General features: G+C 36.1%; 1 protein-coding gene across 2 annotated transcripts; it reads right to left on the reverse strand.

Annotated features, from left to right (window-relative positions):
- Nucleotides 1-302: 302 nt before the first annotated feature.
- On the reverse strand, nucleotides 303-14,595 carry MFAP3 (microfibril associated protein 3). Of its 2 annotated transcripts, none has more exons than XM_063292162.1 (3): nucleotides 14,564-14,595; nucleotides 4,665-4,979; nucleotides 303-3,535 (listed from the first exon to the last, which is right to left on the reverse strand). In XM_063292162.1, the coding sequence occupies exons 2-3, from the start codon at nucleotides 4,846-4,848 to the stop codon at nucleotides 2,778-2,780; spliced, it is 942 nt and encodes a 313-aa protein (XP_063148232.1). In that variant the 5' UTR covers nucleotides 4,849-4,979; nucleotides 14,564-14,595; the 3' UTR covers nucleotides 303-2,777. The 2 variants fall into 2 exon arrangements, with proteins under 2 accessions (XP_063148232.1, XP_063148231.1); XM_063292161.1 differs by having other exon boundaries at nucleotides 4,566-4,979; nucleotides 14,564-14,583.
- Nucleotides 14,596-16,919: the final 2,324 nt, after the last annotated feature.

The raw sequence follows: 16,919 nt of genomic DNA on the forward strand, positions 1-16,919 counted from the left end.
CTATTTGTTGATTACTTTATGTACTTTAAATTTCTATTGTTACATGTATTTAATGCTTACATATTTCAAAAGCAGATTTATATATCATGGCTTCTTTCTATTATTCTCTATGTAACCAGATAGAAAATCAAAAAGTGGTAACAGTGAATGAGAATGCATACATTACAGAGGCCCAATTGGCAAAAACTGCAGAAGCCTACACCTACAGGTACTTGTAAAGATAAATGATCACATATGGCAGCAGGGCTTTAAGGCACCATGTGGTAGACAGCAATTTATAAATATGTAAAACCAGAAACACATTTCAGGCATTTAATAGTAGATTTTATTATTGGAAAAAAGCACCATCTTATTTTTATATAAAAGTATGAAATGATATTCTGTTACAGAAACTGATGTGGCAACTCCCAAACTACAAATGTGATGCTGGAACCATATTTTGGTGAACAGAATAGGTTTTCTAATATCTTTTACAAAACACTAGAGCTGAAGAAACAAGAAGACAACCTCATTCTGATAATGTAAATTAGTTTACATATGTCCAATTGATGTTCCGTAATAATAGTTTTATGGCTGGGTTCTTGCCCTGCTCATTCATAGAGATAAAAATCTGTTGGCCATTTGAGAAGTCTTACATTGTTTTTTCATAAGCTTACAATAATTTTTCAAACAAGTACCCACCACCAGCAATATTTTCTCCAAATAACACTACAGCAACATTTGATAAAGATCTGTTTTAAAAAAAAACTATCCACACTCAATATTCACCATGCATGATTTTTACACCTAATCCATCAAAATTGATTGTTTAGTGAAACAAAGGCAAGACAGAGACTAGCAAAGTGATGCAAACCAGGGTCCTCTGCTTTTCCAGGTTATATATAAAAATGATTTACAGAATACAGAGAAATATCCTGTATTTACAAATATATCCCTTTGCCAAGCTAATGCCTCCACGATCTCTTTTGCTTCAGAAACAGAAACAAATATTAAGAAAATTAAGCTAAATATTGTGAGGTGAATATTGTTTTCTTAAACTATCTGTTAAACAGATGGGTGTTACTACCAATGACTCCAATTTCCTAGGTGTCATTACTATTACTGCTTGCCACCCACTTCTGCTATAAACATAATAGATTCTTTTAAAAATCATGTTTCTTCAACATTTGCTAGAGCAACAGGGATTTCATATCTATTACAAATTTAGACTTACACTATCTTAATTTTCTAGATTATGGGTCAGCTATGTTTGGTATGTCACATTTTTTTTTCCAAGAAGGAAGGAAGGAAACTAGATAGATGTTTCAGGGCTCCTCCCACCCCCAACATTTCTTTATATGAACTGGGGCAATTCAAATGGCTGCAAGAGAAAGTGATAATCTTATACCATTAGAAAATGTGACCTCATAGCATAAGGAAAAGACAGACTTGCATACAGTAGGAGGTGATGATATAATGGATTGCATCACGTCAGATATGTAATAAAATTTTCTGGAAAGGTTAAAAGCTTCACACAAGGGTTTGTGGGGGAACAACAGCCAACAACTGACTAAACTAGACCCTCACAGTTTAATTCTAAATTCACAAAGTGGATGTCTATTTTTTTAAGGTGAGATTTAACAGTATTATACCACATCTGTAGCCTGAAGCAGGAGGCAATTACACTACTGTTGAACATGTGCATTCAGACAAACATCAGAATTACAGAAAAGTTGCTTACTGTGGTATCATGTTGCCCTTTGAGGATTCCCCAGTTTTTCATAAGGACCAGATCAGATGTTACATAACAGATAGTAATTCTCAGGTTACTTTTCTAACTGTGCATCTTTTTGACCCAAATTACCATCTGCTCAAGTTGATAGCTTCCCCTGGGTCTTTTAATTAAACACTTATAACTGCTATCAAATGACACTGCCCTCAACATTGGCCACTTAATATTAACAATAATAATACTTAAGAGCATACTACCTGAGAAAGAAGACTGAAGTTATAAATGAGGTTACTGCAGACACTGCAAAATAGTCACTAGTACTGAAGTTGTCACTGCTTTTATCATACCAACACTGAAAGAACTTGAAGATTCTATCATTTCACCACTGCAATACCAGAAATGAAAGAATATTTCAAAAGCTGACATTATGAGCAACACTGAGAAAACAAGCATCATTTATTAAAATGCTTGGCAATTGGCAGAATGTTTAAGTGGTCTGTCCTTGGTTGCAATGCAAAGGTTGCACCTGGGTTCCTATTTTCTAATGCAAATACTGCATATGAACACAAATACAGACAATTGAATCTCTAGGTATTTCATAAGTTTTCAACTGTAACAGTTATGTAGTCTCGTTATAGCTTTTTTTCAATAAAAGATCTTCCATGTTACAATTACATGTACACTTGTGAACAGTGCCATTGATAACTGAGCACATACAAGAACTTAGGTTTCTGAGTTGACATGACAAAAACAATTCACATTGATGTATTATTTTGCTCTAACTCAAGAACAGACAACCCACCAGCCTTAATTTTATAGTTCCTAATGGCAAGCAAAAGAAGTAAGGTGCATTGAATTCCTGCTGTAAAATACTTCAAAGACTAGTTATAATATTCCTCCTAATAAGAATTTTAAAATAGCTTAGGCTAAGCTGATTTTCAAATCATCTAACAAAATTTAAAACAAAAAACAAACAGGGATCATGCACATGTGACTATGGTTGCATTTTCCCTTTGAAAGCATTCTCTAAAATCAGGAGGAACTTCATACAACTAGCTTTGCTATTCTATTTGGATTCAGCACATGGACCATCCTCTGATGGTAGGGAGGGGAAACTATCGTGAGAAACAGTATCAATGCTTTGTACTTCTGACTGAAGGTGGACAGATACCTCCACAGCTATTTCTTTGCCATGGTCATTCACAGAACCATCATCCGAATCTCCTGCTGGTGAATTACTGCGCTTTATTTCTGGGTTTAAGGGGTAGAGTCCCCCTTGGGCACCAAGTGCCTGGGTCTGTTTAACTCCATCTCCAACTTCATCAGGGTCGTCAACATGCACTGCTTCAAATATTTCTTCCATAAACGCCCTGCAGTTAAGGATTAGAGGTGGTAGAGGGATACTCCTGGCAAGTTCTTCAATGTACCGGGCAAATTCCATAGTTTTAAACTGGGTGACTTTGGCCAGCTCTAGAGTTTTAGCAGAGGTAATAATAGGAATGCGTTTGGCTATTTCAAAAGCCTTCTGTAGCTTCTCAGCCCCCTCAGTCCTGAAGAACTCATTGATGGCTTTCTCTGTTTTACGAAGATGGCTGCTCATCATGCAAAGACGTGTAATATTTAAGATCAGGATGATAGTAAAAGCAACTAGGCAGACAATCATGTAATAAATGCCCATGTCTCCAGATGTGGAGACCACTCTGAGAGTGACTGAATAATAAGAAGTGCCATTTTCATTTGTGACAATGCATGTGTATCGTCCCCGATCACCAAAGATTACGCTTGTGATGTTAAGGATATTGTCAGAGATCACCAGTCTTCCATCTAAAGACACAAATAGAAAGAAATGTTAGTATTGTAAGATCAAATCATGCTTTTATATTTTAAATATTCTTTTATTCTAATCTGCCTTTAATTGCTGGAGCTGTTCTGAATTTTAAAACTGTTGTTCCTCATGTTCTAGAACAAACATAAATCACATTAAAGTTTAGAAGGAAGAACTAAATATTCCAAACCCAATTTTCTACAATTAGAAAATCTAACCTTTTATTTTGGATTAATATTATCCATTCATTTTCCCTTTTATCCCTATGAAATTACTTAATTACGAATATTTTCATTGCAATTGTAGTTAAATCCTCCGGATAGTAAGAGCAGACAACAGCTGCTAACAGAAAGTGGACACCTGGACAAAACATTTTAATGCCTGCACGGAATGGGACTTTCTCATCCAGAGTCCAATTAACAGTCAAAACAGTAATCTTTAAAAGATACATTAAATCAGTGCAGCAACTTTGTTTTAAGCTTCTAATTTTCTTAAAAACTGTCTATGCAATATAAACTTAATCCCTACAGATCGGGTTCAAATAACTAGATTCAGGATCTCATTGGGGTTTCTTCCACTTGTTCTTCCCTACAAAAAGAACTCTGTTACTGCAAACTCAATTTTCCTTGCAGCTGCTGCAAATTCGGATGAACAGTCCTTTAAAGGGGACTGTTTCAGAAAATGCTACTGTTCAGAAAGGTATTCACAGATGTGCCTCCAGATTCTTTTCACCCCTAAATTCCAAGTGATTATAGTGTTAAAGCAACTTGACTGAATGATCTATTTATTGCAAGATGAATAGATAGATGTAACTGGATTCTTAACTCTGTAAACAATAGTTGTCCAATGTTGTAATTTAAGAGAGATTCATACTACATTTTAATATAGGTAATTTTTTGGCATGTGATTGCACATCTGATTTTTTTTTTCTTTATGCTTTTTATGGAATGTGACAAAGAAGAAAACCTCAATGAGCATTATATAGTGAGTCAAGTTTCTTGTAAAATTAGACAAACAGGTGTCTCTTACCTCTTCCACCTTGCTCCAGAAGATGTCCTTTTGAGTTGTACCACAGTATGGTGTCCTGTTCGCTAACATTCAAATTACATTCAATGAAAGCACAGTTACCTTCTTTTGCTATGAGATCCTGAGGAACTGGAGATTTTGTCAAGTCTTGAAATATAGGGAGAAGTGATATATTGAGAGGCAGGGACTTCAATCCCACTGTAAATGTCAGGTTGGAAGCAACATTTTCTTGAGCAAAAACTCTAATATTAAGAATCAGAATCAACAGGCAGCAGCTGAACTTCATGGAAGCTTAAAATTAAGTGCTTCTTTTGTTGAACTTAACTACTGAAGAAAGTTAACACTGAAACAATGTTCATTATGTTGATCACCAGAGAGGATATTGATTGATGCATCAACCATTGTCTTTGAAGATGCCTAAAAAGCAAGTACATGGGAAATCCAACTAAAATTCTAAAAACACGAATAAAAGTTATTAAAAATGCAAAACTTTATGGATTGTTGAACTTATGAAAAAAATCTTAAGTTAGCACAGGTTAGAACCACAACTGAGAACTAGTCTATATATCAGCAACAAGAAAAGAAATGCAAGCATCTTTTGTTTGACACAAGTAACTGGGATTTGTGGTGGCAACATGAGCCATTTTCATTCCTATATTATGGGACTGGATCCAGAGTTTATATCATTAATGGAAGAATTCCTTCTATTTGTGGAAGAATCAAAATTTAGCAGCATTTTCTCTCATTGAAGATTATTTATTCTTAATACCCCATAATGGAGAGTAGAAGCTCCAGAATTTTCTTAGTCATTGAATTCTACACTTTTTCTAATATACATTGAACTATAAAAATACATTATTAAAGCAAAATCCAAAGCTTTAATAATAAAATAGAGTTTTATTATGGCAAATTTCTGTCATTTTTCCAGGTATGCTATATGATACTTTATGATTGAAAAAAATATAGCTGTTCTACAGGTTCAATCATTTCTTCAATATTAAGGAATTTTCTGTCCATAATTTAAGACAGGATTAGGAATGTTTATATCCACTGAAATCAATGGCCCATAGCACATCAAATTGTATGGATTGTGGCTCTATATTTTAATAAAGTAGAAAGAAAATATCCTAATTTAGAAAAATCAAAAGATGTGTACCTACACATACACATACAAAACATATAAAATAACATCTTGCACAATTAGTACTTTCTATAACCCAATTTTTCAGGTGGAAATCTGCTTTGGACACTTTTCCACAACTACCATAGAAAGATCTACCACCTCTAAGAAAAGAGATGGCAACTTCCTATTCCTTTGGCGTGGTTCTAGAACAGGGGAAAAAACAGATTTGGAGTTGGTATTAAAAAAGCAAATTTCACTAATAAAAGAGACTTCCCCCATTTTCCCTGCCTGGGCTTTCTTAGCAGTTTATCTGCCTTGGCTTCTCCCCTGCTCAACTCCATAGAACTGACTGGTTCACATTAAATTTTAACACCTTGATTAAATGTTTTGGGGAAAAAATAACATAGCTCAAAAATATAATACAAATAAAGCTTCTAATTATATTTTATCATTTGCTAAATGGAAATGAAAGATAAGTTAACAGACTTGGTAACTGATCTCACTCTAAAATAACTTTAATAGTAAAAGGCAAAAGATTTATACAATCTGACGGGAAACCAGGTCCAACACTGGAAGAGGGACACAGTTCTGACAATATCTTATTGGGAACTTGGACTTGGAGAGTATGCAGTGATGGCAAAACTGACGGTATATATACACAACAGAAGTTTAACTAAATTTAGATGAACCTAAACTTAAAACAAGGGAATAATTAGAATCAGAAGGCTATCCTTGTCATTGGTTTGCATTTCTGCAATTGTCAGAATGATTTAACTTGGATGAAAAGATTTATAATTTTGTTAATAAAAAAAACCACAATTTGAAATGGAACTTTGTACAAATGATGAACATGTTATTGCAAAGATGTATAAAATATTGTTACAAATGAACTTAGAAGAGGAATATGTCAAAGATTATATGATTAAATGGGCTAAGAATTTTGGGTACAATATTATGCTTGAACAATGGGAGAACATGTGGAATAAATGTTTGAAATTTACTTGGAATTATAATTTGAAAGAGAATTTCTACAAAATGATGTATTGTTGGTATTTAACACCTGACAAGTTATCAAAAACATTCAGTGGGGTATCAAATGTTTGTTGGAATTCTCATGGTGAAGGAACTTTCTATCATCTTTGGTGGACCTGGGAGGAAGCTAAGAAATTCTGGGACCAAATATGTGTTATGGTCCAAGGGATTCTTAAAATGGACATACAGCTGAAACCAGAACTGTTTTTTTTGGGTTTGATGGACCAACAGCTTGAGAAGCAGCATGGGACTTTGCTTTTATACATGATAACAGCAGCAAGACTTTTATATGCACAAAGATGGAAAGATCCACAAATTCCCACAATGGAAGAATGAATGGTTAAATTAATGGAACTGGTGCAAATGTTGCTAAGTTGGCAGCATTGATAAGAGAAAATACTGTGATTGGATTTATTTCTATTTGGTTTCTACCGCTTTTGAATTATTTGCTTGTATCGGAAAAAAATGAACTTCTGATTTTGGGTTTTGATGACTGAATGGTTTGATTTTATAGAAATAATGTTACTAAAAGTTTGACTAATGGTAAGAGATTACATTTGTATAATACGCATTTATATCTGTGTTGGAGAAGGTCGGAAGTCACTTTCTATGTTTTCTATCTATTTCTGCACTTTTATAGTTTTTCTTTTTTCTTTAGTTCTGTATTCTATCTTTTCTGTACATTTTGTATTTTACTTATACTTTGAAAACCAATAAAGCTTTTAAAAAAGAAGAAGTTTAACTAAACTTAAGCAAGAATGGCTCCCATAAACACAACACATTATGGAGCACGGCAAATATAATCACTTATAGTTTGGCTTCTAAGGAGGCTTAAATATCTACAAACACTGCAAATTGGCAGATGTATAAAAAGGGGGAAGTTGGAAACACAACAGTTCTTTTTTTGTTTTCCCTTTCCTCTACTTTTTGTTATTTTAATTTTTGTTAGATTTGCTTTATCTTTTTCCCTTTCATTAACACACACAATATATATGTATACTAAGTAACAAAACAATGGAGATTTTAATATTAAGTAATCAGCTTAAGATGGAAACCTTTATCATACAACAAATATTTGATATGAGTCGCAGCAGTTCTATCTTCAAGGTTATACTCAACTTTGTTGTGAAAAAGCCAAATAATTTTATGCTTGTAATATTGACATTCTAAATTGTAATTAATATTGATGGAATACTTATTTTCCTCTTCTCTATTTTCAATATTCTAAGCTATCTAAATAATAGAATGCCAATAATCTTTATACTATATAAACATTACTGTAATAAAACAAAACAAAACAAAAAATAACTCTAATAAAGCTGAAAGAGGTGCTTTGCAAAGTGGGTTAGAATGATTAAGAACACCCTATTCTTGAGTCCTGATGAGTGGAGCAAAATCACAATTATGTAATCAAAATGATTACACAAATGTGCAGGTGTATCAAAAGAAAAATGCAATGTGTTTCTTAGTGACGCAGTTGATACAGATGGAAATGCACATACCAGTATTTACAGGTAGCAGTAAAAGCTCTAACAAAGAATCAGAAGAATTTTGCAAAATAAGAAGGCATTAAAAGAAAGTGAATTAATCCCCAAATTAATAGCAATGCTCATTAAGCGCACTTTCTGGCAAAATACTTCACTGCTCCAGAAAGGAAGGCTAATGTATACACACTGAAAAGCATATTCTTTTCAGCAGCTGCTTTAAAGCAAGCAGGGGAACCACATTAACTCTCCCACAAAATGTCTAATGGGACGCATTAGTAACTTGTTTCGGTGCTATAGCACAAATCGACCTATTCTGATGGCAATTTCCAAAAATCATAAAGAAGTTGATGCAACTATTAGGGCCAAAGTTCCCAATTACTGGGCTAAAAAGAATCAATGAACTTCTGATATCTATCCTCAAGCCTATTTCTGTGCAGAATAACAAGTATTCTATTTCTGATGCTACCATCTCTGGTGACATTTTCTTGACAAAATTCTCAGCACCAGGATCAATCATTTCCTCATATGATGCTGAAGTTACTAATTTTAAGAAGTATTGAGTATTTAATAAACTTCTCCCCTACAGTTTTATTTATATCATTATTTTTATAAAGCTTCGTAGAATCTACCAGAGGTGATATTTAGTCCCTTATTTGTAACTGAGATAATTATATGCAGCAATTGCATATGCTTCCTAAGATACAGGACAGAGTTTGTATAATACACAGCAGTAGTTCTGAATGTCATTGAATTTTGCCATCAAATCCTTTTAAGTTTTATCTATTAAACTGCTCACCTTGGCTTTTTATTCAAATTCGTTTGCAGAAAGAAAAAAAAATTCCTGAACTTTGGAGGTAAAAAGATATTACATTTTTACGACAGAGTTATTATATATCAAACAGCTACTAAAGATGAGATGGAAAAATGAAAAGACATAACGTTCTATATTCAAGAAAAAAGATCCGTAAGTATCATAAAAACATGAGGAACCTCCAACCCCTAGGCCAAATATAACCACTTCAGGATTCTTATCCAGTCTACCAGATTCATGCTCAGACTCCTTCCCACATCCTAGACAATCTCCCTAGCATTTATCAAGCACTGTTTTCTTTTCTAATGGCCTAGAATGTAAACTTTTTTAGCCTCCAATTAGGAACTAATCCTAAATAAGAAATTATCTACCAACGCTTGAGCCAGCCACCATTAAAATCACTACTATATGAGGTAGGACTGGAGCTTGATAAGGGAAGAAAAGGCTAATCCCCTTTCCCAATGCTGTGACCTCCTTCAAAAGTAACCACCTTCTTGCATGACAAACAGGCTTTTATGTATTCTCCACTAATGTAAATGCAGTCTTATTTTAAAACCTAATTTAACATCCATACATCCTGGATAGTATTTCGTCATTGTTCATTCACTTTTGACTCTTCATGACCATATGGATATCATGTTGCCATGATTGTCAGTAACTGTTTTAGAGTTCTTGTAAGCTCATACTTGTGCCATCAGAGATAGTACCTAATGTCTTCTGTTAACTTTTTTTATTGCCTTTGATCTTTCCAATGACTCTCGACTTCACATGTTAAATAAATAGACAGTATGCAGCTTTGGCATATTCCTTTCTTAATTTTGAACTGTCTACTTGCTCCATATTCCATTCTAACTGATGCTTTCGGGTCATAATTCTTCAACATTCAGATAAGATGGCTGTTGGCCACATTTTGTAAAAGCTATCTACAAATTGTGGTCTACACTATCAAAAGTCTTAATCAATAAAGCAAAAACAAATGTCATTTTGGCACTCCCTTGAATTTCCCACTATCTATGAGATGTGGCGCTGCGGGTTAAACTGCTGAGCTGCTGAGCTTGCCGATCGGAAGGTCAGCGGTTCGAATCCGTGTGACGGGGTGAGCTCCTGTTGCTAGTCCCAGCTCCTGCCAACCTAGCAGTTCGAAAACATGCAAATGTGAGTAGATTAATAGGCACCGCTTTGGCGGGCAGGTAACGGCATTCTGTGTAGTCATGCCGGCCACGATCACGGAATTGTCTTCGGACAAACGCCGGCTCTTCGGCTTTGAAACGGAGATGAGCACCGCCCCCTAGAGTCGGACACGACTGGACTTCATGTCAAGGGAAACCTTTACCTTTACCTATGAGATGTTAGCAATGTGAATTTGGCTGCCCTGACTCTTCTGTATCCAGCCTGCATATCTCTCAGTTCTCATTACATGTATTGCACTGTTGAAGTTTGGATTGTAAGATTTTGAGCACTGCCTTACTAGCATGTGAGAGAAATACAATTATTTGGTACTGTAGTCTGAGTATTCCTCAGCATTTTTTCCTGTCTAGATCTTCCCAGTCCCTTGGCCCCTGCTGTTTTCCAAACCTGCTTACAAACTGCATCCTTCACTATTACATCATTTTGTAAGCTATTAAAGTTTTGCTGGTATTTTGTTGACTCCTGAGGTTTTATTGTTAGCTATATTTTCTAGGGCCCATTTAATTTCCTCTTTCAGAATGTCTGGCTCTAGTTCATTGATTTGGAGATTTGTCGTTTTCTTCCAAATATTCACACAATCTCTTCTTCATACATTCTTTCTCCAGGAGATCATAACCATTTTTGCATGAAAGATTCACTTAGTATCTGTAAATTTTTAAAAACAGAACTTTGGAAAAGATAGTATCTATGTTTATTGCTGACTAGAAACCCCTTATGGACTTTTTGCATAAAACTGAAAAAAATGAACTTACAATTTATGGTTTTGATGATTAGACAGACTAGATTATAGAAAGACGTGAGTCATGTTGTAACCATAGAGTAAGAGGTAAATTTATAATTACATCTGCTGTAAAGAAGATCGGAAGCCACTTCTTTGTATCTTTCTTTCTTTTCTATTTTTCTTTTCCTTTTCCTTTCTTGCTTTTAGCTTTCTCTTTGATTTTTTTCTTTTTCTTTATATTAGTTTTTATCTTCCTTTTTATTTTTTTAAAAATAAAATAATATTACAAATACATGCAAAACTTTTATCCTTCCCATTTTGTTATCCTTATTTAGATATAAGTTCCTTGTCTCTGGAACTAAGCATTTAGTTGGACTATTTTTTTCCCTTGTCTCTTGTTATCAGCTATTTTCAACATTTCAGTAGACATCCATTTCACCTTCTTTTGCTTTTTGAATTTTAGCACTCTTTCATCTTTAACAGTATTCTTCAGGTACCCTATTTATCAAATGAAATCCATTAACTCTATTCTCTACCTTCACTGTATAATATTATGGAATAATACTGAGGCCATAACTTGCTGGTTTAATTATTTTGTTTTATTTAGTTTAAGATATAATTTGCAAGTTCAAGTCAGCACCAATATTATTTTTGATGACTGAACAGAACTTCTCCATCTTTGCTTGCAGAGTATATAGTCAATTTGATTGTGGTACTGTGCTCTGATGTCTGTCTTTTAGACTATTAGAAAACATTTAGAATAAACACAGCCTTTTCATGACAGAGCTCTATGAGTCTGTTTATTTATCAAATTTATATAACTGCCCATCTCACAGACATGACTCCTGTTTTGTTTTGTGCATCAAGGACAAATGTTTCTGTTACTCCAATTGCTATGCTAGAATTCCAGACTCCTATAATTCATATGATATCCTTTTCTTGGTGTTTTGTTGATAAGATGTTACATATTCAAAATCTGCTTCCCCTGCATCTGTGATTGGAATATAGACTTTGATCACCATAATACTGGTTCTCTCTCCTTGAATTCAAAGTGAAATCATTTTGTCATTTCCTAGGTAACATTCAGTCACTTTGATACTCTTTTATTTTGAAATATGGCTACTCCTTTTCTTCTATGATGTTTTTTGACCACAATAGAAAATCTGATGGTCCTTTGATGTGAATTCCAGTACATTTCATTTCACTGATTCCCAGACTGTTATGTCTAGTTTTGACATATACTATCTGCCCAAAGTCAATTGATTCTTGACCAAAAGATGTTTCCCAGTAATAAGCAGTTATTTCTGAACATTCAAAGTTTCAACATTTAGCCATTATGCTAGGAGAAAGGCAAACAAGTATCTAGCAGTATGCCCAGTTTCATTCTTATCTGCATACTTAAGAGTAAACATACACAGTACAAGATGTTTAGAATGATAAAAGTACAGAAGGAAACCTAGGCTCAAGTTTCTGAAGTATTATCAATTTATTACTGTCTAAATAGATCACAGAGAAGCAGAATCCAGAATATAATAGTTTAATACGATACCACAGTAGAAGGATACCACAAATATTTTTATAGGCAGTACAGTAAAGGATATGCTCAGTTGTTTCAATCTGCCCAACACTGTGTGTGGGATGTTTATTTCCTGGTTTAGCCCTCTGTCCTGGGATTGCTGGTGGTCTCCCATCCAAATATTAATCAAGTCTGACTCTGGAGGACACACTGATTCAAAGGTCTATACGTTCTCTTACATATACAGACACTCCTATGTAAACATATGCATTGCCATTTATTTAAATAGTTTAGCTCTGGCAACAAGGAATTGTATGCAGAGTTTTATTTTTAAGTGAAACTCCAATATTAAAACAGTTCTGAAATGTTGAATTTCATGGACTCATAGGATTGGTTGGTATCTTGGAAATCTTCTAGTCTAACTTTCTACCCAGGCAGAAATCCTCAGACCATCCTAAACAAATGAAGACTTCCAATGATGGAGCACCCACAATTCTAGAAATCAGACTGTTTCCCTGCTTTATAGCTTTTATATCAAGGAATTCCTCCTTATTTCAAATTCAGATCTCTCTCTGTAAAGCTTCCAGTTATTGATTCTTATACTCTAGCACTACAGACAATAAGTCTCTGTAACACCTCCTTTACTGTGACAGCTATTTAACCCAGCAAATTGCTGAGTTTAAATTCCATAAAGGAAATCTTCTTTAGATTAAAAATGTCAGGAATCAGTAGCTACAAGAAACAATGATCTCTTCTATGATAAGGAAATGTAAAATTGGCCTGTACACCCTGGTAAAACCTAGCATTCCTGACTGTATAACAAAACATTCTGGCAGCATGCAAATTCTGTTGGTATCTGATTCCTGGTAAGACTTAACTATGAACAATAATGTAAATACAAAATTATTTCTAATTTTATTCTTATAATTTATGGCAACATGTTGGTGAACAACTGTTATAAAGATAACAATTAATTGAAAACACATACTTTTCAATTAATATTTGAATTAAATGAAAAATATCCTTGAAGGTCACAAATATGTATATGAAGTAACCAGGAGTTGAGCTTGACTTTACATTTTACATCTCACCCCCCAAAACCTCTTAAGAATTACTAGCTACAATTACTGCTTCACAACATCAGCTTTCATGATAACTAATGCAACTATTACGGCAATACAACATAGCCAAATAACTCTGGAACCTGATTCAGCAAAGATATCGGAGGGTACACATTTTACTAAAATAATCCAGAAGTAGGCACAGACAATATTTAGGGGAAACAAGGGGGAGGGGGAAATAAGGATGCATATTCTCCTGAAATCTCTGGTGTCAAATTTTTGAAATGCTTGTTGTCTCTATGTAAAGTAATGCTCCTTATGGACCCTATCTTTGGACATCCTTCTGAATTTATTTATTTATTTGGGGTGGCTTCAAGTCACGTGGTGACTGCCTGGACAAGTTCCTGCGTTTTCTTGGCAAGGTTTTTCGGAAGAGGTTTGCCCTTGCCCAGTTCCTAGGCCTGAGAGAGAAAGTGACTGGCCCCAGTTGGCTTTGTGCCTAAGGCAGGATTAAAACTCACGGTCTCCCGGTTTCTAGCCTGGTGTCTTAACCACTACACCAAACTGGTTCCATCTTTCTGAGTACTACTGTGATTACCATTACTCCACCGAGTGGCAGGGTGTGGATGCCTCGAGTTACAACTGCCTGGAAAATCCTGGCATCTGTGGCCCCAGCTCATCCCGACAGGCCCAGACCGAGGAAGACAGCCCCACGCTGCCCCTGCACAGGCGCAGGCTCCCTCTCCGGCCCTGCTGAGTGGCCTAGTATTGTATCTACATTCCCTCTCCGACGCACAGGCAGGGCAGTAACAGCCTGGCCTGTGCCTCCACGGCGCAATTCCATCGCACTCCTGCAGGCAGTTTTCCCACCAACACTGAGCTCCGCGGCGCAAAGGTGCCTATCACATGACGTCCCGACAGCGCCAATGACTTCATTCCTCCCCCTTACATCGCGCTTGATCGCCCCTGCCTAGCGAGGAGCGTCGGCTGCGGCTTTTCTTCCCGGGCCCTGTGCCCATCATCGCCCTCCAAAAGGCCCACCGCGAAGAGAACCAGCCCTACCTCTCCAACAACCAGCCGGTCGGTAACTTCCCGGCAAATGCGTCACGTCCGGTAACGAAGAGAACGAGGTCACCCGACTTCCGGCGCCGTGACGCTCTTTCCTGCTCTCTTTATGGTGGAGGTGATCTAGCGTATTGGGGGTTGTCGAGACGTGGCTGTTTTGGGTGAGAGATTTCCGTGGAGAAAAGGAAAAAGGAGGGCTGGCTGGAGCTTGTTCGCCTGCAAGCAGGGCCCGGAGAGGGCAGTCCCTGCCCTTCAAGTTGTTATTTATATTCTATACAAGGTGTATTTCTGTTACTTGGAAGTGCCTTTTTATGTCTGCTTTGCTCTGGTTAGGAACATTTATTCCCCAGCTTCAGTTAGTGATGATACCAGTTAAAATCCCCGCCAGTGGGTGGAATAAATCTTCCCTTCAGGATGATGGTCCTTCTGCTTGGGTGTATTCCTAGTCCTCCTCCTTGACTGCTTGCCAGACTGTTGGTCTCTGGTCGTCCTGGACTACAACTCCCAGGAAGGCAGTGAGCTGCTGGCCAGGGAGGATGGTAGTTGAAGTCTTTGGTGTTTGAAGGCTGCTGGGTTGGAGAAAGTTGATCTGCTGGAGTGTCAGTGTGTGTGAGAGAGTAGTGAAAGACTTCTGTATTTACTTTCCCTGCCCACGGATGCTCAGAGGACCCTTTTGTTTTAGATCTTGATCTTTTTCTCCTCTTCCCCCAACCTGCTACATAAAATGTTTTGGTGATACGACAGAAGTAGCTCAGCTTGGACTGGTAATTACAGTTTGGCTGGAGTCCATCCTCTAAATTCGAGTAGGGGTGTCTGTTCTTTCTCATACCAAAGATTACATCCTGGAACAAAGTGGCTTTTATATCTTACACTACTCTTTACTTGCTCCTACTGCTTTCTCCCCCCCCTTCTTTAATAGTCACACTTAATATACTTAACTTCCTCCCCTTCTCCACATCATTTTTTCTTCTTTTTCTGTCTTTCTTACATAAAGTTGTACAACTAAAGTCTCTGCATGTTATGTAACACTGATGTAATACTCTTAAATATCAATGGTCGGCTGAAAAGTCACCTGGATAAGTGGGATATCACTAAGTGCACATAAGAACAGCACAAGCCTGGAAAATAAGATAGGTGTCATACGCTGTGCTGGGAAGATTGCCTGGAGGAAGCACAAAGAAAAGTGAGGGATGGTTGAGGGATACCAGCTTAATGTATCATCTCTGATTTTCTTTATAAAAAACAAACCTCTAAGCTGATACGTTAACTGCAAGGCACTAAACAGGTAATTCTCATTGTATCAAATCAGCAAAGGCAATAATTTCTTTGAAATTGTGATTCATCTTCTCTCATTTACCCTTAAATATGTCTATCCTGCAGTAGACTGGGGGACAAAGGCAGGAAAGAGAGTAGAGGAATCTGATGTGTAAATTACCTTCTATAAACCAGTCCATTGACTATCTTTCAGAATACACCAAGGTTTTTTCACAATTTTTCATACATTGGAAGCCCATAATTTTCTGGTTAAAGCAGAATAATGCTTCATGCTTTTACTCTCATATTCCTTGCAATGGTAACGCATCCTAATATTCTTTCCTCTCTGTGGCCTTTGATTTCAGTTGATCAAATGCTGATGCTTCTGACGCTTTCCCACCTTTGTCATATGTAATGTGGGTTGTATTAAGGCAACTTGGCAGATCTCTTGGGATGATCTCATCATCCACATATTGAATGAAAGCTGTTGACTTGACCCTTGACTTGCTCCAAGGGTCATAGAGAGGTACCTATTACTTAAATTATTCATAGGAATCCATTTTCACATAGTCAACACAGAATAAAAGAACAAAACAAAGCCCAATAACTGCAGAATATGCAGCAATAAAAGCCCATATTAATTTAAAAATGGTGGAAGGCTAACAGGGAGGGAACAAGGTAGATCTCTTAATGAAATCATTTTCAAAATCTAGGTGAAGTAGAAGAGGAGAACATATTTTGTTCCATGAAAATAATTGGTTTTATTATTTATTTATTTGTAAATAAATATTGAATCAATAGCAGATATAGCTGATCTAAACACACAAAAAGTAATGGAAAACATTGTCTAAGATAACTTGGTCCTGAATCATATAATACTATAAAATTATAACCAACATTTTGAATAGGACCTTGAAAGAAATATGAAGACTTTGCCATTGTTTTAGCAATATAATGATGTGCTTTTGGAACCCAATTTTGGTTTAATAGCTTTCTTGCCATTATGGGCTGAAACCTCTGGGCATTTAAAAAATACAGCCTCATGTGGAATGTCTTGATCCAATTATATATCACCATGGTCAGAAACATTTGGAACTGC

The sequence above is a fragment of the Candoia aspera genome, chromosome 2 (assembly GCF_035149785.1).
Source record: "Candoia aspera isolate rCanAsp1 chromosome 2, rCanAsp1.hap2, whole genome shotgun sequence".
Taxonomy (NCBI): domain Eukaryota; kingdom Metazoa; phylum Chordata; class Lepidosauria; order Squamata; family Boidae; genus Candoia; species Candoia aspera.